At 45.6% G+C, this 26,502-nt stretch overlaps 1 protein-coding gene across 1 annotated transcript in view; it reads left to right on the top strand.

The window, feature by feature from the left end:
• The window catches only part of TMEM67 (transmembrane protein 67), a 989,409-nt gene that overhangs the window by 122,621 nt on the left and 840,286 nt on the right, over positions 1–26,502 (top strand). Inside the window, exons 4-6 of the mRNA XM_078687042.1 lie at positions 16,295–16,394; positions 16,575–16,644; positions 16,751–16,825. Of these exons, the coding sequence (XP_078543168.1) occupies positions 16,295–16,394; positions 16,575–16,644; positions 16,751–16,825 (245 nt within the window). The remainder of the gene's footprint in view (positions 1–16,294; positions 16,395–16,574; positions 16,645–16,750; positions 16,826–26,502) is intronic.

Genomic DNA, 26,502 nt, shown 5'->3' with positions numbered 1-26,502 from the left:
CCTGCAAACTGATCATGCGATTATCCACTGAAATGCAGGGTATCGGAGGAACAGTGGGCATTCTGCTGCGCCAGACTAGAGAACTGTCCCCTAACTATAGGCTGCGTCTGATTCCCTTTAACATTTTGCACAGATTGTATAGAACAGCAGAATGTCTTCAGAGGGTAAGTCTGATTGAGGATGCGCGATGCATGAGGTGCATGGCCCCTAGCGCGACTTTCCTGCATCTGTCTTGAGATTGCCCCGACATCAGTTGCTATTGGGGGAATATCTTTGATATATAGATTGCAATGGTAGACCTGCACCTGGAACGAAAGCTTCCCCTTGACTGTGTTGCTGGGTTATGTTGGGAACGTCCTCGCAGACAACAGGAAATTAATTTCCATTCTTCGGCTGCTTGGTAAACGACGTATAGCGATGTGCTGGGACGCCATCAGGTTCTTCATGTTGAGGACAGGCTCCGAGACGCAGCGTTCTGCCAAGGTCAGTTTTCAGCCTACTAGGACCTTATGCCCACCCAAGCACGTCCCCCAGGTATTTGGGACCCACTGCAGACTTACCTGCAACAGCGTGCGCAGTACAAGAGAGGGTCTCTCCCCTCTGCTGAACAGGCCTGACGAAAATGGAACAGATTGATGGCAGTAAAAAACATAATGACTGCGTGGTATTGCCTGAGCAGGTCAACCTCCCCACCTTCTTTTTTTTCCTTTCCCCTTCTGTTTCTTTCTTTTTGATGGTATCTGTGGTATAAACTCAGTCTACAACTGTGTGACATAAAGATGTTGTGCTCCTGAACTAGAAGACGTTATGTAAAGGCTCTATGGAGACCTTGCTCCTCTCTTGATGTGAAAATGAGGATGCTCTGCTGTAATATCCTGATTTGTATTTACAGATGTTTTCAATAAACAGGATTTAAAAAAGTAATAATAATTACATCAGATTGTCTAGATGTCCTCATTAGGAGATTTTCGCAGATGAATTTAAAGAAGAGTGTAGTTGGAGGTGGACTGCCTTGAAGATTTGAAAAATGCATCTGCCTTGAAAAATTGAAGAATCTGCGTAGTGAGATGGCCAATATAATTTTTGTCACAATCGCTTTTAATTTTCTGTCTTGTGTATGTGTTCATTTGCTTTTAATTTGTAAGACTTCACCATTTAAGACACACACACTAAGACAGTTAAGACACACAGTTGCTCCTATGGCATGAAAATTACGAGTGATGGATGTCTGCCATATGAATGAGTGGGTAGAACTGATAATTTTCAAGGGGGCCTGGTCCGAAGACAGCCAGAGACCCTTTTGGGGACATCATTTGGCGTAAATATGTATACCATTTTGATACTGGAGGAATAACGCTCCTACACTTCACAAATTGTCATCTCGAGTCTATAATTGAACAGAGTAATCCAAATAACCCCAATTCATAGCTTGTCTTAGACAAATGCCATTTCTTAACCCATCAGATTATCACGCCCATTAGCAATAGTGTGATGTTTACATATTATATAATTCAATTACTCACAATATATATATATATATATATATATATATATATATATATATATATATATATATATATATATTCACTGAAAAAACCATAGGTTTTACACACGTTATAGTTAGGAAGTAGCATTTACAAAACCTATGAAATTCACTGAAAAAACCATAGGTTTGACACCAAATGAAAAACCAATGAAATTCCACGTTATAGTTAGTTGGACTCACTATAACTTGCGTGTGTAATGCACTGCTGATGACGTCACATATTACATCACTCATGACATCACTGATGACACCATCCAGTGAATGTGTGTCTTTCTGAAAAATAAATGTGTTATATATGTATATATTATTGAATATCTTAGTGAATACATATATTACTGAGTAATGCTTAAATATTTAAATATATGTATTAGTGTTTCACTTTGTGTATAAGTGGCTGCATGGGTTGATGAGTAGGTACATGTGTATGTATATAGGTTATTAGATGTTTTTCTTAGTATCAGTATGAGTGTTTGCATGGTTTGGTGGAGGTATTACTTAGTACATAGATGCAAGAATGACTGAGTCTCTGTTTGTATGTGTTTTGAAGACAGCATATGTGAAGGACTGTATGGGTGGATTAGTGTGTATATGTCTGTGTTAGTGAGTGAATGACTGTCTTATTAGTGTCTTTATCAGTAACTACATATGTCTTAATGTAGTATATGTGAATATTGATGTATATAAGTGACTATATGTGAGAGTGAGGGATTGTAAGAGTTCCTGTTTAAATTAGTATGTTTTTCTATAAGTGATTTTTTAAGAGAGTAAGTATGTGTAAGTTTCCTTAGAAGTAAAGTGGTAGTGTGTGTATAGCTGTTTATGCAAATAAATGGATGTTCAATAGTTTATTTGCATGTGTGAGTATGTGTGTGAATAACTTTTGGATGATTGTCAGTGTGTAACAGGATGTGTAGGTGTATCACTACATATGATTAGTGAATATATGTATGAGTGACTATATAGAACTGTTGGTGAATTAGTGCATGTGTATATAGATGGTGGAATTATTGAATTGGTTGTTGTAACTGGTATGGGTATCTCCATTGTTTTGAAAATGTTAGTTTCTATTTTTGAATATGTGTTTCAAGGGTTAGATTACAGTGAAAGGAGGTCTGTCACTGTGTCACAAGGATGGTGTCATCAGTGATGTAATATGTGACGTCATCAGCAGTGCATTACACGCGCAAGTTATAGTGAGTCCAACTAACTATAACGTGGAATTTCATTGGTTTTATATCAGTAAAATTTCCACCTAACTACAACTGGTGTCAAACCTATGGTTTTTTCAGTGAATTTCATAGGTTTTGTAAATGCTACTTCCTAACTATAACGTGTGTAAAACCTATGGTTTTTTCAGTGAATTTCATTGGTTTTTAAAATGCTAATTCAGAAATATCTCGTGTATACAACCTATACTTTTGTCAATAAAGGTCTGGCAATATTTTTTTCGGAAACAAGCCGTTTTCTTCACTGTTCAAGTTGCATAGAGACTCCTTGTAAAGCGATACAGATTTAGAAAGTCTGTACCTTGCCTTTTTTTGAACGCATTAAAATTTGTCTGTAAATAAAAATAGCCTTTCTAAACTTTCGTGCGCGACCCGGTGTGCGCACTCTCGGCAACAGTTCTCAATAAAATGGATAGCGCATTTCCAGGCTTTCGTGCGCGACCGACTGCGCGCACCCGCCTATATATTTTGTGAAAACTTTGCAATCTGAACGTATTGAATTTCTTCATAGACCCATCAAAGAACTTATACTACGTCAAAGACACTAAACCTAGGCTTCTTTTTTATTATTATGAAAATTTACATTAAATGGAGCCGAATGTCTTTTTAAACTTTCGTGCGTGACCGAATGTACACACCTTGGTATTTTTAAAAAAAATATAAAAGGTTTTATACTTTAACAATTGTATGCTTGAATCGAGCTCAGAAGATATATTAAATCCGGATGTGTTTGGATTTACTCCTTTTCACGTTTTGAAACTTCGCTGAATTAGACCGCTACTTCCAAATGGCGTACGTGACCAGATACTGTCACCGCCTACACGTCCCGAGACGCGCATGTGGAGTCATGTGACTCGAAAACAACACTTCCAATTGGTTCTTAGTAGTTTCTATTCTGCAATTTACACGGAGGACTCCACCCACTTCCCTCACTATCTTTTGTACTCTCAAAAGAGAACAGCGTTCAACATCCTTCGGAAGACTTTGCTGAAATGGCTGCCGCCCCGCATTCATCTTCCGAATCTGAAGGAAATGAGCGACTACCTTTAAAAAGAAAAAAGGAATCTTTTATTTGGCAATTTTTCACTTATCCTGAAGAACAAAAGAAAGTGAATGCGCCAAAAGTTACCTGCACGATATGCAATTCGGTTCTCTCAAGAGGAAATCCAAGAAAAAAATATTCCTTTTCCATACATACCATGGTGCGGCATGTCAAACAAGTGCACCCTGTGGAATTCGCACAGGCATCGACAAGAGCCCTGGCCACGCTATTACCATCAGAGGTGGCCAGCACATCTTCTGATCGGCGACCTGTATCTCCATCGAGTGCTGTGATGGACTTGAGACCACATCTTGCAAAGGTGCACATGAAATGCAACGAGTGTGGAGAAATTCTTCTGTACGGAGAGCAGAGCCTCATTCTTACTAAACTAAAAATTGAGAGTCATAAATGCCCCAAGAAAAGATAAATTTCTTCATTTCATTTTGATCCTGTGTCACACATGAAAATGTTGTTGCAAGTTTAAAAAATCAAAAACTGCATGACACTGTTCCTGTCAAGGTAGCATAGCTGGCGGCCTAGGGGTGGAGGACCGTTGTGCAAATACCCCGGGGAGGACTCTGGATATGCTTGGTCCCTGAGATTCTTCGATGTCACTGCCTTCCACAAATGGCATAAGTCCTGGATGTTCGGTGCCATACTTGAGGGTTTGACCTAAAGACACGTCCTGCGGTGCCCTGGTCCAAAATCAAAAACAACATAACACTTGTTTTAAAAAAAAAAAAAAAAAAAAGTTCTTTTCAGAACTAACTCATTCTACCAAAAAGAGCTCCAGGAGCATATTATAAAGGGGGTTTATCTCCGCTTTTTTGGCTTTCGTTCGTGCGCGACCGTGTGCGCGCACCCGCCTATATATTTCGTGAAAACTTTGCAATTGCAACTCATTAAATTTCTTCATAGACCCATCAAAGAACTTATACTATGTCAAAGACACTAAACCTAGGCTTCTTTTTTTATTATTATGAAAATTTTCCTTAAATGGAGCCGAATGTCTTTTTAAACTTTCGTGCGTGACCGAATGTACACACCTTGGTATTTTTAAAAAAATATATAAAAGGTTTTATACTTTAACAATTGTATGCTTGAATCGAGCTCAGAAGATATATTAAATCCGGATGTGCTTGGATTTACTCCTTTTCACGTTTTGAAATTTCGCTGAATTAGAACGCTACTTCCAAATGGCGTACGTGACCAGATACTATCACCGCGTACACGTCCTGAGATGCGCATGTGAAGTCATGTGACTTGAAAACAACACTTCCAATTGGTTCTTAGTAGTTTCTATTCTGCAATTTACACGGAGCACTCCACCCACTTCTCTCACTATCTTTTCTACTCTCAAAAGAGAACAACGTTCAACATCTTTCGAAAGACTTTCTTTTCACGCGATAATGTGAAATACTGAGATTGTTACAGGATTTTCTATCAGATATGTGTTCCCATTTCTGTTGAAGCACTAACACCGTGGAAAATTCCACCGATAGCAGTGATATTTGTAACGCCGAGCACCGGCGATTTTTATCACTTAGAAGCCTTCCTATTATGAAGGTTTATCTCCTAAGTCTCTGATTCTCAAACTGTGCAACGCGGCTCCCCTGTGTGCCGTAATAAGGTGCTAGGGGCGCCGCGCACATTCTAGTGTGACTAACCATCCATAAATTCCACGGACATCGCTACCCTGTTATCTGCAATTGTGAACATCAAAAGGAGCTGCGCTACGCCCCTGTAAGAGGCCTCACTCCCACTGCTGCAACGGCTTGGCAGTCCTCCAGATGCACAGGAAGTTCTGTGTCGGTCTCAATACCACTTACGAAATGAAAATAAGCACTGAAGAATATTTATGCTGTAGCAGGAGGAGTACTACATGCTTGCAGAATGCATTCTATTACTTATAAAAAAGTGAAACACCCACGCTACAATCATATAGAATACTTCCTCTAAAGAAGCCTGTGAATAACTTTAAAACATCAGGTTAACCTTTTTTTACTCTCTCATCATTGTTAAAGATAAGTATTTACAATACTATATTAAACAATGCCATGGTTGTTTTTTTTATAATTTTAAAAATCTTGCAATCTTTCACAAACCCAATACTCATGGCTTCTTTTTCATGACAAAAATATTGCAATATTACAGACCTACATAGAATAACAGAAAAAACATAAAACTACAAAGGCCAAACAGTCTACTAAACGCGGATTTGTAACCTATGGGGCAGATTTATGTTAACTACTTCATACCCAGATATGCACCAGTTAATGTGCACCACAGTATGCTAGTGCTCCGTTACCCATAGTGTGCCACATTTGAAATGTGGCGCACCATGGTACAAAAACACCATACATGCGTAACACATCTGTGCTGAAAAAGTAATACATTGCTAGAGTTGCATCGCAACTGTGATGCAGCTCCAGCAAGGCTCACCAATGCACTATATTCACAATGCTGCGTCAATACCTACGCCTGCTTCAAGCACATGCACAGTTTTGAAACAGCATGGGCCTGAAAGTCACTGAGTGAAATATCATACATTACAGTCAGCCACTTTCAAGACGCATTCCTTCAGAGGAACACTTACCGTTTATTAGAGGTAGATCGTCCGACTCCACCGGAGGACACCCCTAATAAAAAAGACATATATATAAAATGCGGACTAGCCGCTGTATCGTGCTAGCAAACTTTAACTTAAAAATCGTTAGAAAAAACAAAAGGAATCGAGCAAAATCAGTAGGCCACTGATAGGATCTCTTTTTGACCTCGCTAAAATAGAAACATTAGGAACAACCCCTCATGAGAAATATGAAACTAGTGAGAGAAACCGAGCTCGACGCCATGATGGCTGCAAGATAGCTCGGCTCCGCCGCCCACCCCGCCCAAAATAACGACAAACCCTATGCAAATATTATAAATAAATACAACACACCAGCAAAGTAACAGGGTAAAACGTTTTATTAAATAACTATTTACATGGCAGCCTGCTGCAACATGAAAACAACACTTCCAATTGGTTCTTACTAGTTTCTATTCTGGAATTTACACGCAGCACTCCACCCACTTCTCTCACTATCTTTTCTACTCTCAAGAGAGAACAACGTCCTACATTTTTCGGAAGACTTTGGTGAAATGGCTACCGTATCTCATTCATCTTCCGAATCTGAACAAAATGATCGACTACCTTTAAGAAGAAAAAAAGAATCTTTCATCTGGCAATTTTTCACTTATCCTGAAGATCAAAAGAAAGTAAATGCACCAAAAGTAACCTGCACGATATGTGACTCGTTTCTCTCAAGAGGAAATCCAACAAAAAAATATTCCTTTTCCATACATACCATGGTGCGGCATGTCAAACAAGTGCACCCTGTGCAATTTGCAGAGGCATCGACAAAAGCCCTGGCCACGCTATTACCATTAGAGGTGGCCAGCACATTTTCTGATCGACGACCTGTATCTCCATCGAGTGCAGAGATGGACTTGAGATATTTAACTATATATGGTCTATAACCTATGGTTTTTTCAGTGAATTTTCAAGGTTTTGTAAATGCTAATTCCTAACTATATATGGTCTATAACCTATGGTTTTTTCAGTGAATTTGCTCCGCCGCCCACCCCGCCCAAAATAACGACAAACCCTATGCAAATATTATAAATATACACAACACACCAACAAAGTAACAGGGTAAAACGTTTCATTAAATAACTATTTACATGGCAGCCTGCTGCAACATCGATCCAAATGCATGACACTGTTCCTGTCAAGGTAGCATAGCTGGCGGCCTAGGGGTGGAGGACCTTTGTGCAAATACCCCGGGGAGTACTCTGGATATGCTTGGTCCCTGAGATGCTTCGATGTCACTACCTTCCACAAATGGCATAAGTCCTGGATGTTGGGTGCCATAGTTGAGGGTTTGACCTAAAGACACGTCCTGCGGTCCCTGGTCCAACCATCACATATACCTCCGCCAGGAGACGGCGTGGGGTGCACTGGAAGGGAAAGGCGGCGCGAACGAGCCTCTCCCACCTCCCCAGGTGGAGGTTTCTCAGCTACACCCCTAAAGACACGTCCTGCGGTGCCCTGGTCCAACCATCACATATACCTGCGCCAGGAGACGGCGTGGGGTGCACTGGAAGAGAGAGGCGGCGCGAACGAGCCTCTCCCACCTCCCCAAGTGGAGGTTTCTCAGCTACACCCCAGCGCTTCACTGATCTCCTTGTCCTCAGTCAAGCATCAATAGTGAGATTTTCATAGGTGAGTGTAGGTTCATAGTTTGCCATCCACAGACTAAAAGCCTGGAGTGGGAGTGAAAAAACCATAACTAGGTAAGAAGGAACGCAGAGGCTGTAGGAAGGACTCTGCATATGCTTGGTCCCTGAGATGCTTTGATGTCACTACCTTCCACAAATGGCATAAGTCCTGGATGTTGGGTGCCATAGTTGAGGGTTTGACCTAAAGACACGTCCTGCGGTGCCCTGGTCCAACCATCACATATACCTGCGCCAGGAGACGGCGTGGGGTGCACTGGAAGGGAGAGGCGGCGCGAACGAGCCTCCCCCACCTCCCCAGCTGGAGGTTTCTCAGCTGCACCCCAGCACTTCACTCGACATATGCGGCCGGCTCCCGGGGTCTGGCGGAACTTTTAGCCTTTTGGTGACTCTTCCATTCTGGACCTTGTCCCACAATCCGTTTGACCTGAAGACACGTCCTGCGGTGCCCTGGTCCAACCATCACATATACCTGCGCCAGGAGACGGCGTGGGGTGCACTGGAAGGGAGAGGCGGCGCGAACGAGCCTCCCCCACCTCCCCAGGTGGAGGTTTCTCAGCTACACCCCAGCGCTTCACTCGACAAGATGAGTTGCGCCCGCTCCTGCGGCACATTGCCTCGCTCGGCCAGCTGAATTACGCCTGCTCTTGCTATTACAGCGTCTCACCCGCCATCCGGCTGAATTGCACCCACTCTTGCGGTACAGCGACAGGCGGCTGCCACTGAGCTCAGGAAATGGCGGTCGGCTCCACAGACTTGGGCCTGGCCTGCAAGGATGGCTCTGGACAACCCTGGAACTCGGACGCTTGACTGCTACGGCATGGGCCCCATTCCCAAAAGTGTCCCATCAGCCTTGAAGATTCTACAAGAGTCACCGGGGCCCCCGACTCCCGCAGAGTTCCGGTAGGGAGCTTCTGCCATGATTGCTCGCAGAATGGCCACGACGTAGCCACGGGGTGCTCTCATGCTGACGCCAGCTTCAGTCTGAAACTTCCAGAAACACTGTAGACTACCAATTCAATCAGTTCCGGTGGAGCCCCAACGACGTATCGCGTTGTTGCATAATGCGTCATATGACACGCCGCGTTAGCGCACCCGGAAGTGCTCCGGTGCGCGAGGCGCGAAGCGCAGCTTCCCGGAAGCAATCCGGGGCGCGGCGCGGCGCGGCGCGGCGCGGAGCGCGTAACGTAAGCATAACAGGTCATGTGACTTGTTAGTAAAACTTTTCATTGGTTTAGAAATACTTTTTGTCCCAAATGATGAAAACCCCTCCTTGTTTCCTCTTGGCTCCTGCCCCCTCCCCAAGTCTTGCTCGGCCAGCTGAGTTTCGCCCACTCTTGCGGCCTACGACATGGATACGCCGGGGCGTTATGGATCAGTATGAGCAAATATACACTTGGGGATTCACAAGCAACAACAAGCCTTTGTATTTGGGGCTCTAAATCAACAACAGTGACAGAGAACAGAACCGAACTAAGCACTCGGGCTACGTTTAAACGTAACATCATCTCCCCAGAGGTACATCACCTTACACACACATGCACTCTGATCTCCTTGGCCTCAGTCAAGCATCAATAGTATGATTTTCATAGGTGAGTCTAGGTTCATGGATTTCCATCCACAGACTAAAAGCCTGGAGTGGGAGTGAAAAAACCATAACTAAGTAAGAAGGAAGGCAGAAACAGAATCTTCCTCTGCAACATCCGGCTCTGCATCGCTACTTACTTATAAATGCAGAAAAAACTCAATTAACACAAGGGCTCTTTTCAGAGCCACCTTTATCAAAGCACTCAAACTTCTGATTTATCTCCATTTTCACACTCTTGTAAATAGGTGTGCGCGCCCGAGTGCGCGCACCACGCAACTTTAAAAAAAAAAATATATATATATATTTTCGCCTTTAAGGACCTTACTGCACACCCTGAGAAAACCTATGCAGCAAAACAATCTCTACCTTCTCCCCTTTCCATGTTCCAACGCTTTGAAATGAACAATATATTTACTCGCAGTGACAAAATGGCGGTCAACACTTCCTGATTTCCTTCGAATCGAACGTTAACAGACGTCACGCAGCAAAAAAAAAGTGCGCGCGTATAAATATATAATTGACTTTAACTTTAATTTTCTCAGCAACTACTGAACGGATTTACACCATTCCAAAAAAAGCGTAATCTGCGAGCCGGACTCTACAGTTTTGCCAAATTTCTTATAAATCCATTCAGCCGTTCGACCTGTAGCCGTGTCTAAACGTCCTATGGAAAATAACATGGAGAAAACACGTTTTGGGACCCCCCTTTTATCTCAGCCCCCACTTCACCAATCGCCCCCAAACTTTCAGGGAAGGAGCGCAGCGGACCGAGCCATCTTCTTTAAGAAATTCGCAAAGATTCATCCACCAGGGCCAAAGTTAATCCAAATAGAATGTTGAGGATTTCCTATGGAAACTAGGTCCTAACTATAACTACCTACTGGCGACCGCCAGTAGGATATATATATATATATATATATATATATATATATATATATATATATATATATATATATATATATATATATAATTCTCAACCTGCCTCCTCCCCTTGGTCCACCAACCGTATACTCAGAGCACCCCACATCTCCGTTCTAATCACAGAAGTCCATACTCGATAATAAAATAGTATTGTATAAATCTGCGCAAAATCCACACATCAATAGTCTCTTAAGAAGCGAATACATTCACTTTGAGAGCTGCCCAAAGTTGACTCCCCAAGTTAATAAATAACATTTACATTCCTTCAGTGCTATGGTGGATATGGCTTGACTGCCCAAGTTCATAAATCACTTTCATATTCCTTCAATGCAATGCGGATATGGCTAATGAAAAAAGTGTACCTCATGAGAATCAAGAAATTAGAGGTATTTTAATATGTAATAAATTTTATAATGATTGGTTTGGATGAGGTTGCCTTATAATGGTATGCTGATGATTTTTTTTAAAACAGTTATGTATGGTAATATGTATTTAGTGGGTGCTAATAAACCACGTTGATGATTTATGCTAATGAATAGCAAACTCATAACTGGGGCTGCTCTAGGGTGGTTCATTTTTGATGTAATCTGGAAAATACTGGATGGTGATATATCAATGTTTTGGAATGAGGACTGAAATGTTCAATTATGTGTATAATTCATAAATGATATATGTAGGGTGGTTATATCCTGTTTGAAGTTCTTTCTTTTTAAAGGTTTGTAAATTTTGTATGCAGATGTTTTCAATCATATATTTAATGTAAGTATATATGATTTCTATTGTAGCCCTGAAGAAGTTCCTAGTGAACACAACAAGTTGGCTTTGGTTACAATGGAATTATGTCTGAAAAACGTATTCTTCAATAAAGGATGATATGCTAACCAAAAATGTGGACCACTATGACACTTTGAAGACATTACTTACTTAATACTTAGATGTGATAAGCTCTTTACCCATTAAAATTGGACTTTATATGATGGATTGTTAGAATAATAGCCTGAGACACAGTAAAATAGAGTCCTGGGTCCTATTGGTTTATTGTTTGAGATCTATCTCACCCAAGAGGGAGGTGTAATGCCTGCCTTCCTTCAATTTTGTGCACCAAATGGAATTTGAACTGATATTAATTGAAGATAGTGGCATCTGCGGTGCCCTCTTTGTTGAGCCTCGGCCATTTTTAAAGATCTTCCACTTCACATCTGTGGGACGAAAGCCTTCCCACTACTACAACCGCTGGACCCAGATCACCACAGATGCTTTCTTCAATTTTTCAATGCAGATGCATTTTTCAATTCTTCAAGGCATTTGTCTAAGAAAAGCTATGAATTGGGGTTATTCGGATTACTCTGTTCAATTATAGACTCGAGATGACAATTTGTGAAGTGTAGGAGCGTTATTCCTCCAGTATCAAAATGGTATACATATTTACGCCAAATGATGTCCCCAAAAGGGTCTCTGGCTGTCTTCGGACCAGGCCCCCTTGAAAATTATCAGTTCTACCCACTCATTCATATGGCAGACATCCATCACTCGTAATTTTCATGCCATAGGAGCAACTGTGTGTCTTAACTGTCTTAGTGTGTGTGTCTTAAATGGTGAAGTCTTACAAAATAAAAGCAATGGAACACATACACAAGACAGAAAATTAAAAGCGATTGTGACGAAAATTATATTGGCCATCTCACTACATGTCTAAATGTTGGACATAAAACTTTAATGCTTTAGGCATGCATACTTTTCTGCTTCCTACCAAGGTCTGCAGAGGGTACAGTTACAGGTCACTTACACTTTTTTTCCCTCTGTGCAACCACACATGATTAAGGATGCACTGCAGCTTTTGGTCAGATGTACAGAAGCAGCTGTGTCCTGAATCTGATCGTACAGTGTCTTCAGTCCCTGCCAGTTGTAGTAAATGTGACTGAGCTCTTTCTAATGCTCCTCTCTTCTCCCCCTAATGCCTGCAAAAGTGTTTTTTTATTATTTTTTTGTTGATGCTCAGTTTTTTGGTATATAAGGTTAGACTCTAGAATGACGTCTTTGGATTTGTGAAAATAAAAAACTATATGCAAGTTTTGACGGCAGTTCCCCCACTACACATTTGCTCCACAATCTGTGCCCATATAAAAAATGTACGTCATGGGAAAGATGGCATAAAGTACTATCAAATTAAATATGACTTAACATTTCTTGAAACATTTATGATTAGCAGGATAAGATAACAAGTTAACTCAGAGTGTTCAATTCCATGTGATCTGTCTGCAGGAAACCTGGGCCCAGGAGAATAACTACCATTTGCAAGGGTACAGGTGCTTTTTTGTACCCGCTCAAAAATCAAGATCAGGGAGAGCAATGGGAGGACTAATTATATATATAGACCTGTGCCTGCCGGGAAGTTACACCTGTATGGATTGGAACTCCCACAGGACTCAGGCAGTGATGTTCTCTGGGAAAGCCCTTAGATTCGTTGCAGTTAACATCTACAATGATGAGACAGCGGGATCTAACGTCTCTTTGGCTGAGGAATTAGATAACAGGTTGGGCCAGGCTATATTAAGTCAAAAAAAGGGGCAGCCATATGGGCTGGTGGTTATGGGAGACCTCAATTGTCACCTGTGCCCGGTTTTGGTCCATATAAATATCGACTGGTCACGATGTCCCAGGGAGAAGGGCCCGCACTTTTCTCACACACTGTTGGGCTCTGCCCTTAGAATGTTACGACTTAAGTATGACCTAGAACATACTATTAATATGATAGGGACACAAGTGGATGGCACACTCCCTCCCACATTTAAGGGACGAGGATGTTCTTCTTTTATAGATCACATCCTGGTCTCAAGGTCCCTAATTAATAAGGTTATCAGTGTAGGGATCGAATGGAGTGGCTTCAGTGACCATAATCCTCTTGTCCTGGACCTGTTGTACAGGGTGGGTCTAAGTACTAGAGCCCAAAGTACATTCTCTGAAAGAGCAATAGACCAGGGTAGGAGATTAAAATGGGCAAAAATAGATGGGGAAAAGTTCTACAAGGGCCTGGTAGAGGCAGGGAAATTAGCTATTAATGATTGTCTGGACATTGAGGTCCATGGGACAAGGATATTAGAAGCCTTTGATCAGATTGCTAAACTGGTCGACGGTCTATTAAAAACCGGTGCGCCACTCAAGAACCACAGAAACCCGCGATGGTTCGACAATGACTGCTCTAAAGCCTTGAGGGAGCTGAAAAGCTGCCTCAAAATTAAGCCAAGGGTTCCCCAAACAGTTAAGAAGTGTAGGGACACTTACAAAAAGGAGATTAAACGGAGGAAACTTGCTCTGCAGGCGGAAGCATGGGCAGATTTACGGGAAGCAGGGGAAAGAAAGGACTTAGCAGGGTTTTGGAAAATAATTAATAACCCGACGTTCCAGGAAAAAGATGCCCCGGATTTAGGGGCTAATGTTCTCCCAGAGCAGTGGGTTACCCACTTTAGGAGCCTGTATAATCACGAGTTAGGCTCTAGTGAAGAGACATTGGCCGTTCCAACTGAGGCTTCACTAGTAGAATTTTCCATTAGGGAGATTACTGCAGGGATGGAGGGCCTGACCAGAAATAAAGCCCCGGGGCCTGACGGAATCCCCCCAGACTTATTCCTGAGTAATATCGAACTTTGGGCCCCTCTAATGACAAGGGTTATTAATACTGCCATTACTTGTGGCCTGCCCCCGTCTTGGTCCACGGCGGTAATTGTGCCGATTTTTAAAAAGGGCAGTAGGGATGACCCGAAGTGTTACCGCCCGATTTCCCTGATCGATGTGTCGGCAAAACTTTTGGGAAGGGCAATTCTTAGCAGACTGTCCGAGTGGACCGAGGAAAATAACATCTTCTCGGACACTCAATACGGATTTAGGGCAGGGAGGTCGACTAGCGACCAGTGCCTGAACCTCTATATGCTGACTGCCAAGTACACCATGGCTAGTGACGAAGCCGTGTATATGGGTTTCATGGATCTGGCAGCAGCATTCGATCACGTCAACAGGGATAAATTGTGGGGTATGATGCTTAGTATGGGGATAGAGAGGGGTTTAATTAATATATTGAGAGAACTGCACAGCGACACCACTGCAAAGGTTCGCTTTAATAGAGAGGGTGGATTGACTGCTTCTTTTCCCTGCATGAGTGGAGTCCGGCAAGGTTGCATTCTCGCCCCCTTTTTGTTTTCCCTTTACATTAACAACTTGGAGCAGTCTTTGTTAGGCCTAAAGGCAGATTGCCCAAAGGTTGGGTCGCGTCATATTCCCGTTCTGCTTTATGCAGATGACGCGGTCCTGATCGCACGTACACCAAGGAGCCTTCAAATCTTGATAGACGGATTTGTTAGGTTCATGGGCGCCCTGGACCTTTCTGTTAATCTAAGCAAATCGTATGTGCTTCTGGCGGGGAAAACAAAGAAAACCACCTCTACATTCACATATACAATAGGGAGTCATATTGTGGAAGAGGTCAAAACGTTCCCCTATCTTGGCGTAACATTTGATGGTGCTCTGAGGTTTGATACCCTGGTCGAGGAACGACGTGGTAAAATGATTGCTTCTAACGGGGCAATTGCTGGCTATGGCAGGAGGCTAGGAAGATGGTCCCCGGAACAGGTGATAAACCTGTACAGCTCTGTATCATGCTCCAAGGTAATCTATGGGGCAGAAGTATGGGGCTTTGTTAATACCACTAGTATCCAACGAGAGGAAAATAAATATTTGAAATCGCTCTTAAGGGTACCACAAAGTACTGCTGGTATGATTGCCCACAGGGAGTTAGGTAGACCTTATATAGAAGATCTGATTAAATTGAGGCCCATTATTGCTTGGCTAAAAATCTGGGTAAATCCTGAGGCGACATTAAGCAGAGAAATTTTATCGGACTGCCTTGAGAGGGACAAGTGTATGCGCATCCCCTGGCTCTTTTATGTGAAGAATACTTTGGAGGAGCTAGGTTTTGGGAATTTGTTCACTCACCCCACAACTATTGTAGCCCAGAACAAACTGCAGGTAGGGAGATTTTTTCTAGAGCGGAAAAACCTACGCAGAAATGAGGCTGAAGGGTGTAAAAAGACAGTGAGGGCCCATTACCTGGTGAAGAGCCGGGAAGGTATGGAGCCTTACTTGTACCTCATGTATAACGCACAGGACAGGTTCTTGATGTGCCGTTTCAGATTGAACCTACTCCCATTCATGTTGGCATCACCAGCGGGTTTTGCTACGTCAATAGAAGAGAAGGGGTCCTGCGGCTGCGACAATAGGTCTCCGCAGGACTCCCTTCACTTTGTCTTACTTTGCCCTTTTTATGCAATGCCCAGACGCAGATACCTGGTAAACCTCCTGAAAAAAGCTAATTTGGTCCATGCTAGGGAGGCACTAGTGTTCTTACAGACAGCTGCGGAACCTTTAACACTGTGTAGCATTTTGAATTTTATCAAAGTAGCTCTCCGTTTAAAGCTAACCAGAGGAGAAGATTGAACTGCTTTTATTGTAACTTTTAACAGTGCCAATAATGGATATCTTGTGTATTATAGTGTATATTTTGTACAAAGAATCATGAAATGTTTAATGACTTTTTACTATGTATATTTGAGTGTGCTTTTATGGTGTTTTTTAATCACTGAATAAAGATTCTTGAATTGAATTGAATTGAGTGTTCAATCCTATTTTTCTTTGTTCTTTAGTTGAGCGTGATGTCAATGGTACGCTCCTTGAAGAAGCAGAATGTGCATATTGTGATGAAAATGGGCCATCTTTCTCTTTTCCAGACACCTTGAGAGATCGGTAAATATTTTTTATAACTGTAAACTCCTTCCAGTACGTAATGTGCATGTAAGCAAACAAATGCACTTGTAATACTTTTTTCAGCAATACTGCATGCTTCTCCTATCTGGGCATCAGTGATCTGCGTGTAATTTATTTCAAATTTCAGAGCTCAAATTTTGTGGTCTGTTCTCTTTGTAGGTGTGTTCGGTGTGAACAAACATTCATCAACACCACCAGATCATGCACTTGTGATGAACCCCATATTTTGGTAAGTGTGACAAAGTGCACAAATGAGTGCATATTTTGTTTCAAGCAGGTGAAACAAGTTTTAAATTGTACTTAATTTGTCTGTAATTAGTTATTCTCTTTTTCAGACTGGAGGACTATGTTTCCAAGGGTCAGCTGAGTTTCCTTCAAGAGTGCTCCCAACTGTGCGGTATGGACAGCTGGTGGGTAAATCCAATTAACAATTCTGCGTGTTGTCATAATTACACTGGGCTTTTGCTTTAACTTGCTACTGGAAAACTAACACATTCTTTATTGTATCAGAAACTATGCCAAAGGTGAACTTGAGGCCAGAATCACAAGCACTGTACTTCCATGTGCCATAGCCCAGTTCTTTTTGTGTGCCATTTTCATGCTTCGTCCATCTTTACCAAAGTCTTCGACCACTACAATAGGCTAGAATCCTCTCCCACGCCTACTTGAAGTCTGAGCACGTTTATTAAGAAAAAGATGTGAAAAGCATGATATCATGAAATAGAGTGACAAAGGTTGCCCATAGATCGCTGTAATTGTGTAATGCTGACCCTTACAGAGTACATGGAGTTTTTATAGAGTTTAGTATACAAGCACCAGCGGAACACAGGTTACAGAAACAGATCATTGCAGCTGTAGTGTTCTCATGAAGTAGGAGTCATTGACCCTAAGGAAAGATATCAGAAAAGTAAACTTGTAAACTCAGAGATGACTACTTGTGGATCATCTCTTAGAGCTACCAAGCATGATAGTGAGGTTAAATGCTTTAAATGGGGCACGCCTGTTTGACAATGTTTAACATGTGTAACCAAACTGAACGAAGACTATAACAGTAATGTTAAGAATACATACAAACCATTTCCCAATCCCTCCCTTTGGCACCCCAGATATAACTCTTAGCAAAATTCTTTTGTCATTAATCTACTGACTTTTTGTCTCATTTAATTTTCGTTCATGCATTTCTCTATCCCATAGTCAAGGTTACTGTTAGTATCACTATCCCCTTAGAAAGAAAAAGTAGCTAAAAAGCTGTAATTATTGTTCCAGTAATCTTCAAACCCAATCCACCAATAGTGTATTTTAGCGAGGACCCGAAACCCCACCCATTTAAGTTAAACCCATTGTTCATTTTATTTAGATCCTTCCCATTTCTCTAATGTTAACCTTTTACTTAAAACGTAAGAAACATGGGGCCTCAGATTCACGATCCTGGCTCCTCAATTTTGGAACCTTCTTCCTCTCGAACTGCGTATGGCCACCTCTTAAACCCAGTTCAGAAAACTACTTAAAACTTGGTTATTCTCCCAGGCACATAATTGAACTCACTGTCTTGTGAATGCTACCGTCCCTACTTAGAGCCAAGAAACCGCTCGGTGTATGTGCGCTCAATAAATTACATTTAACATAACAATACTGAGCGAGATATTGGGTATATAATACAGACACTAGTCCCCATAACGGCACAAACTCCACCTTTGGCAGTCAGTACATAGATTTTGAAGGATTATAATTGTCTGTGCTTCTAGCTGGTCTAAAATGAGTCCCAAAGGGAAGGTGGTCGCATTCACTGCTTCTTCCAAAGTCAAGAGTTTGAACTTCATGTATGACTACTACCATCCCAGACATTGGAAAATAGAACAGCGAAAAAGCTTAGTCTCTGATTATGTTCTTGTCAGCCTCTATTGGTATGGTGATTCAGAGAGAGTCTGACAAAAAGGTGGGATTACATATGCTAGGACCAGTGAGGCAGTAACTGAGCATAGTTATTGGTTAAAAAGTACGTTCCAGGTTGTTGACTCCTTACTTCGAGAATATAGAACACCAATATGACAGTCTGAAATAGAAGAAACTGGTTCTGGAGTGGGTAGGGCCCGAACTGAAACTGAACTCGGACAAGACGGAGGTCCTCATCCTGGGCTCCTCGCCCTCCGCCTGGGACGACTCCTGGTGGCCCCCCGCCCTGGGCACCGCACCCAAACCGACTGACCACGCACGTAACCTGGGCTTCATCCTGGACTCCTCCTTCTCCATGACCAGACAAGTCAACGCCGTCTCCTCATCATGCTTCAACATCCTACGCATGCTACGGAAGATCTTCTGGTGGATCCCCACCGAGACCAGGAAGACCGTCACCCAGGCCCTCGTCACCAGCCGACTGGACTACGGCAACGCTCTCTACGCCGGAACCACCGCCAAGCTCCAGAAGAGACTCCAGCGGGTCCAGAACGCCTCAGCCAGACTCATCCGCGACCTCCAACGAAACAGCCACATCTCCGGACATCGGAGAGACCTGCACTGGCTCCCCGTCAAGAAAAGAATCACATTCCGTCTCCTCACCCACGCACACAAAGCCCTACACGACCAAGGCCCGAGCTACCTCAACAACCGAATGAACTTCTACGTTCCCAAGCGCCACCTCAGATCAACCAGCCTCGCCCTCGCCGCCGTCCCCCGCATCCGAAGAGCGACAACAGGAGGAAGGTCCTTCTCCCACCTGGCCGCCAAGACCTGGAACTCCCTCCCGACAGACCTGCGCCTGACCCAAGACCACCTCGCCTTCAGGAAGAAGCTCAAGACCTGGCTGTTCGAGCAGTAACGCCCCCCCCCCCCCCCCCCCCCCCCCCAGCGCCTTGAGACCCTACGGGTGAGTAGTGCGCTCTAAAAATGTCGTGATTGATTGATTGATTGAACATAAAATTGACACTCATTCGGACACAATCAAATGCTGCTCTTAAGATGTTACTAGAATAATACTTGTGCAGTTTAGGCAAGGTGAATAGCCGCAGGGAGAAGACTGTTTAAGGAAACGGAAACCATCAGTGGATAATAGAATGCGAATAGAGGCTTTATTATACACTCCAGGCAAGTGTCTACGCAGATTCAAGCCAAGGCATTGTTCTTTTTTGTTCAGAGGGAACCATTAGCACACCCCTTTTGTGCATCCCTAAGTAGATTATTGCAAATCCAGCAAGAATGTTTAAGGTGTTGTCAATATCGTTCCACCAAGTGCAGATAGGTGTACTCCCAATACAAAGAGCTTTGTGTCAGTGAAGGTATAGTTCGCAGAGTTTGGCTAATTTTGAGGCATCCAGTGTCCCTTACATTAATGCAATGATACACACCAAACCGGAAACATTTGCAACAACACGGGCTAAGCCGTGTGTGTTCCGACAACACGAATGATACCACTCTTGCCTTAACCCCGCATATGCCTTAACCACGCATAGGCGTGGGTAAGGCAGTGCTCGGTCTAGCTGCTGGTTGCTGCTGGGTGGAAGCAAGAAGAGGAACGATCAGGAGAGGATGCAGTGAGGTAAGTGGGGCTGGTTTTTGGATGGGTGGGGGTACGCCTGTAAGGGTATGGGGTAATTTTCAGGGCAGGGTAGTTTGTAGGGCTTAGTGGATGGCAGAGTAGTTTTTAGGGCTGGTGCAGGAAAGGTTTTAGGACTCAGCAGGGGGGGTTCAGAAGTGAGGGGGTAGTTTTTAAGAATCAGGGCAGGGGTTTGGGGAGGCGTTTTAGGGCTCAGGGCTCAGGGCAGGGTTTGTTGGGCACAGGGGTTCGGGGTAGTTTCTAGGGCTTGGGGGGCAGGGACGTTTTTAGGGCTCGTGGGAAGGGGTTGGTTTTCAGGAGGGACTGGGCAGTATTAGGACTCAGGGCGGGGGCAGGAGTCAAACGGGTAAGACTTACCTGATAAGTCTTGACAATGGATATGTCTTTGCCATACATGCCTTAACAACACACATTTAGTTGTAAAGGCATGTGTGGTAAAGGCATATGCATGGTTGAAGTTTTGCATGGTGAAGACTGAGTGGAACCGGCATGCGTTGTAGTCATAATCTAGTGAATAGTCCCGCCCATGTGCGTGGACCCCAGAGCAATCAAAAATAATCTCTTAAGCGGTCTTCATTGCAGTCCTGCATAGGAGAATTAAAGACAATAATGCAGCCTGTACCTACAAGGCTACACTGTCCTGTACTTCAGCTAGAAATGACAAGGATACAACACCAATAACACATTTAATACAATTTGTCAAGTTTCACTCATAGAGAAACTTTCCTCCCCTCACCAAATCCTTGGAATGATAGAGAGGAAGGAATGGACAGACAAGCCTCCATAGGCTGCCATTATGTGTCTGGAAAAGGGATACCGTGCCTTTAAGGAACTCTCTAGAGACCCTCGGTATCCCAGCATGCATAGCCCCTTCCTTTTACTTTCAGTTCTTTTTTCCGGCTCCTGCTAGCAGGACCCTGGAGCATTGAGCTCTACCTTTTTGGGTGTTTTGTTAACTTTTTGGCACTTTTAAAGTGTTGGAGTGTGTTCGCTCGACATAGTTTTGCTTCTTCTTCACTTTTCTGGTGTTTTTGGCCATTTGTTTGTCAAATATGCCTGCCTTATTTGAGAAATGTCCAGAGTGTGCCAGGAAGAAGGCAAGATCTGATCCACACAGGGTGTGTATCCTGTGTCTACCTGCTTCTTATGTTCCTGGGACTTGTGAAATCTGCTTGCAGTTTTCCAGTAGGACCCTGAAGGACCGAGAGAAGATCAGGCTCCAAGGACTGAAGCAAAGAAGACAGCAAGGTCAAGGTGGGTCTGGGCAGGAAGGGGCTTCTTCCTCTGCCTGTGCTGCGGCCTCTGGGGGGCTCCCCAGTAAGGAGAAGGCCAGAAAACGCCACCGGTCTCTGTCGACGTGGATAGCCTCGACGTCGGCGTTGAGAGGAATGACCAAGGTCTGCTCCCCGTCTCCCCAGGGCTCTGGGTCGAAGCGACGTTGACGTTCGACGTTGAGGGGATTGACGTCGAGACCTCAGACGAGGTCGACGTCGAGGACTGCTTCGTCGTCGAGTCATCATCGACGTCGAGAGGGTTCAAGGAGGTGTAGGCGGTCGACGTCCAGGCGTCACCGTCGTTCACCATCGACGTTGACTAGACGTTCGGCGTCGAGAAGGAGATCATCGACGTCGAGAAGGAGATCATCGTCGACGTCGAGACGGCATTCATCGACTTCGAGACGGCGTTCATCGACTTCGAGACGGCGTTCATCGACGTCGAGACGGCGTTCATCGACGGCGAAAAGGCGCTCAGCGTCGAGGAGGAGAGCATCGTCCTCCAGGAGGCGTTTCAAGACCAGGACTGTGTCCTTGGTGTCCACAAGCCCACGGTCGCGGCGGCGCCGTCGCTCAGCTACCAAGGATACGGCCTCTAGCCCCCCCCCCCCCCCCCCCCCCCCCTTCAGGTCAGGCAAAGAAAAGAAAGAGAGGGGAAGAGGCTCCGGGCTCGAAGCACTCACAAGTTTATTCGCCCTCCAAGCCGAGGTCCCCTACACCTCCTCCGTTACCCAAGCACCCTCCTCCACGTAACCCGACGCCTCCTCCGCCACCCGTTCCTCCTCATCGTCCTCCGCCTCCTACACCACCACCTCCTCCGAGGTCGGTCTGGTTGCCACATCTCCTGACGCCGCCTACGGGGCCATCGCAACCTAGGCTCCCGTTTAGGCCTCCACAGCGCCCTCCGCTACGGCCCGTGGACCGTCCGAGGCCTCGGAGGTCGAGATCTTGCTCCAGACGAAGGGATAGATCCAGGAGTCGCCGTCGCTCTTCTACAAGATCCAGACGGCACCACAGGAGGGACCGGTTGAGGTCCCGCTACACGGATTCCTCCAGTGCCAGGGACTATTCACCTACCCTGTATGACTCCCCTCGGAAGAGGGTGTCTCCAGTAGATGACATAGTCTCCTTTCAGGACGTGTTGCTGTGAGGGGCAACTAAGCTGGGCATCACGCTCACTGTGCCCGCACCATTGACTTCCATCATTTTCGAAACCCTGCACAAGAAGCAGCTGTCTCGCCCTTTGCTGCCCTTGGTGCCTGGGCTGGTGGAACCTGCCATGGAGTTGTTCCTCACTCCTGCGGCTACGAGATAGGCACCTTCAAGGCTGCAGAAGAAATATAAGGCTCCTGACTCGGACCCAGCATTTCTTCGGGTGGATCCCACGCCTGACTCGGTAATTGTGACCGCAGCAATAAAAGCGGTACAAAAGGGGGTGGTGATGGACGGAGCATCTGAACCAATCAAACACTCACACCCAGTGAAAAGATCTGGGTTTGATCCATCACCGTTCTTTAGCCCACTACGCCACCCCAGTTCAGACATGGCTATATGCAAATCAGTCTGACCCTGTGCCTCATGGGAACAGTCCCGCCCGAACTGCCAAGCCATGCCTTCCCTGGACCGGAAACAAGCTTCCGATGACCGGTTTCTGGCATTCCAGCCGTCCTCAGCCCGGCTTGCTTGAATCCAGTGGCAAAGTGAGCAAGGGACTTACGTCTGAGCATACCCTGCCACACTTATGGCGGCCAAAAGCAGTACAAAAGGGGGTGGTGATGGACGGAGCATCTGAACCAATCAAACACTCACACCCAGTCAAAAGATCTGGGTTTGATCCATCACCGTTCTTTAGCCCACTCCGCCACCCCAGTTCAGATATGGCTATATGCAAATCCGTCTGACCCTGTGCCTCATGGGAACAGTCCAGCCCGAACTGCCAAGCCATGCCTTCCCTGGACCGGAAACAAGCTTCCAAGGACCGGTTTCTGGCATTCCAGCCGTCTTCAGCCCGGCTTGCTTGAATCCAGTGGCAAAGTGAGCAAGGGACTCACGTCTGAGCATACCCTGCCACACTTATGGCGGCCAAAAGCGGTACAAAAGGGGGTGGTGATGGACGGAGCATCTGAACCAATCAAGCACTCACACCCAGTCAAAAGACCTGGGTTTGATCCATCACCGTTCTTTAGCCCACTCCGCCACCCCAGTTCAGACATGGCTATATGCAAATCCGTCTGACCCTGTGCCTCATGGGAACCGTCCAGCCCGAACTGCCAAGCCATGCCTTCCCTGGACCGGAAACAAGCTTCCGAGGACCGGTTTCTGGCAATCCAGCCGTCTTCAGCCCGGCTTGCTTGAATCCAGTGGCAAAGTGAGCAAGGGACTCACGTCTGAGCATACCCTGCCACACTTATGGCGGCCAAAAGCGGTACAAAAGGGGGTGGTGATGGACGGAGCATCTGAACCAATCAAACACTCACACCCAGTCAAAAGATCTGGGTTTGATCCATCACCGTTCTTTAGCCCACTCCGCCACCCCAGTTCAGATATGGCTATATGCAAATCCGTCTGACCCTGTGCCTCATGGGAACAGTCCAGCCCGAACTGCCAAGCCATGCCTTCCCTGGACCGGAAACAAGCTTCCAAGGACCGGTTTCTGGCATTCCAGCCGTCTTCAGCCCGGCTTGCTTGAATCCAGCGGCAAAGTGAGCAAAGTGAGCAAGGGACTCACGTCTGAGCATACCCTGCCCCACTTATGGCGGCCACAAGGGACTCACGTCTGAGCATACCCTGCCACACTTATGGCGTCCCTTGCTCACTTGGCCACTGGATTCAAGATAGCCTGGCTGATGAGGATTATGAATCCGAAACCGGTCCCAGGATGCTTGTTTCCGGTCCATGGAAGACATGGCTTGGCAGTTCGGGCTGGACTGTTCCCATGATGCACCGGGTCAGACTGATTTGCATAAGGCCATGTCTGAAATGGGGTGGCTGAGTGGGCTAAAGAATGGTGATGGATTAAACCCAGATCATTTGACTGGGGGTGAGTGTTTGATTTGCTCAAACTCTCCGTCCATCATCCCCTTTTGTATCGCTTTGTTCGCCCTAAGTGTGGCAGGGTATGCTCAGACGTGAGTCCCTTGCTCACTTGGCCACTGGATTCAAGATAGCATGGCTGATGAGGATTATGAATCCGAAACCGGGCCCAGGATGCTTGTTTCCGGTCCATGGAAGACATTGCTTGGCAGTTCGGGCTGGACTGTTCCCATGAGGCACAGGGTCAGACTGATTTGCATAAGGCCATGTCTGAAATGGGGTGGCTGAGTGGGCTAAAGAATGGTGATGGATTAAACCCAGATCAATTGACTGGGGGTGAGTGTTTGATTTGCTCAAACTCTCCGTCCATCATCCCCTTTTGTATCGCTTTGTTGGCAGCAAGAAAACAGCACGCCACCACCCCATTATTGACAGTGCTTCCTGACAAGGAGAGCCGCTGGATGCATTCGGCAGGCAGGAAGGTTTGCGGGACGGCCTCCACATTGATGAAGGCTGCGAGTGCCTCAGCCCAGTTGGGACGTTATGATCGGGCTCTCCAGCAGTTTTCGGAACACCTTCCCCGGGAAAAAAGGGAAGATTTCCAAGAGATCCTTGCCGAAGGTCTGCTGGTTTCCAACCAGGTGATAAGTTCGGCTGCGGATTCTTCTCTCTAGGCAGCCCACGGGCACTGCCATGGGGTCAACCTGAGGCTACTCGCCTGGCTGCGTCTTACATCCTTGAAGCCCAAGGCGCAGCAGAGAGTTGCTAACCTACCCTTTTTCGTGCGAGACCCTCTTCGGTAAACATTTGGACGACGAGATGGCCCGCATTAAGGTGGAGGCGGAAACCCTGACGGCTGTCGGGTTGGAAAAGCCTAAGGAACAGAAAAAGATCTTCCGTCCGTTCCAGAGGCGGTACGGGGCGCAGGGCAGAGGGCAAGGTCGACAGGCTGGACAGCAACAACAGCAGCAGCAGTTCCAGTGGAAACCGTTCCAAAAGCGCCAGAGGAGCCGAGGTGGTCAACAGTCTTCCTCCGCGACCAAAGGCCCGGCTGGGTCTAGGCCCTGAGGTGCTTCTTCCCCCTCATCCGTTACCCGCTCCGGTGGGGGGAAGCACTCAACATTACCTGGCAGAGTGGAGAAACATTACTCAGGACAAGTGGGTGCTGAATATTGTTTGCAATGGAGACAGTCTTCGTTTCACCAGCCCGCCTCCAGCAATTCCACCGGTCGGCTCGCAGTTCCAACTGCGCAAGCTCCAGGCGGAGGCCGATACCCTGTTAACAAAAAGGGCAATAGAAGACGTCCCTCTGTCTCAAAGGGGAAAGGGTCTTTACTCCCGCTTCTTCCTAGTACGGAAGAAGGACAAGAACGAGCTCAGACCCATTCTGGATTTGCGACAAGCAAACCAGTGGATTCGCAGGGGAAAGTTTTGCATGCTGTCTTTGCACCAGATTTATCCTCAGCTGCAGAGAGGAGACTGGCTCTGCGCGATAGATCTGCAGATGCTTACTTCCATGTGCCCATTGCACGGAAACATCAGAAGTTCCTGCACTTCCTGGTCGGCATCAACCACTATCAGTACACCGTACTACCGTTAGGACTGAAGTTGGCACCCAGGACTTTTTCGAAATGCATGGCTGTGGTAGCAGCGCACCTGAGAAAGAATAAGGTTTTTGTCTACCCGTACCTGGACGATTGGTTGATCAAAGCCTCCACCTTCCGGGACGCGCAATTGCACTTCAACAGGACGGCCGTCCTGTTGAACGTCTGGTGTTGCACATAAATCTGTCCAAGTCTGTCCCGATTCCTGTGCAGTGCCTGCAGTACTTGGGAGCCTCCATCAATACGCTGTCGGCAAGCGTGTCTCCTTCGGAGGAGAGACTCTTATCCATCCTTCGGAAGGCTCAGGCTTGCATAGCTGCTCCATCTACAACAGTGAGGATGGTGTCTTCTCTACTGGGATCAATGGCCTCTTGTATCTTTCTCACTCCGTACGCACGCCCACACATGAGGCCGCCACAGGAATGTTTGGAGGACCAGTGGGACCAGAGGAAAGGGTGTTGGGACGACCGGATTCAGTTGTCTCTTCACGCCCAACAGTCCCTGAGATGGTGGTGCTCAGCATAGAATCTCCTCAGAGGGGTTCCTTTCCACAAGGACATCCCGACTCAGACTATCGTTACGGATGCATCTCTCCTGGGCTGTATCACATCAATTTCCTGGAACTC

This window comes from Lissotriton helveticus, chromosome 4_1, assembly GCF_964261635.1.
Source record: "Lissotriton helveticus chromosome 4_1, aLisHel1.1, whole genome shotgun sequence".
In the NCBI taxonomy this organism is placed as follows: Eukaryota; Metazoa; Chordata; class Amphibia; order Caudata; family Salamandridae; genus Lissotriton; species Lissotriton helveticus.
The sequence above is the reverse complement of the archived record's forward strand: the minus strand, read 5'-3'. Positions and strand labels throughout refer to the sequence as shown.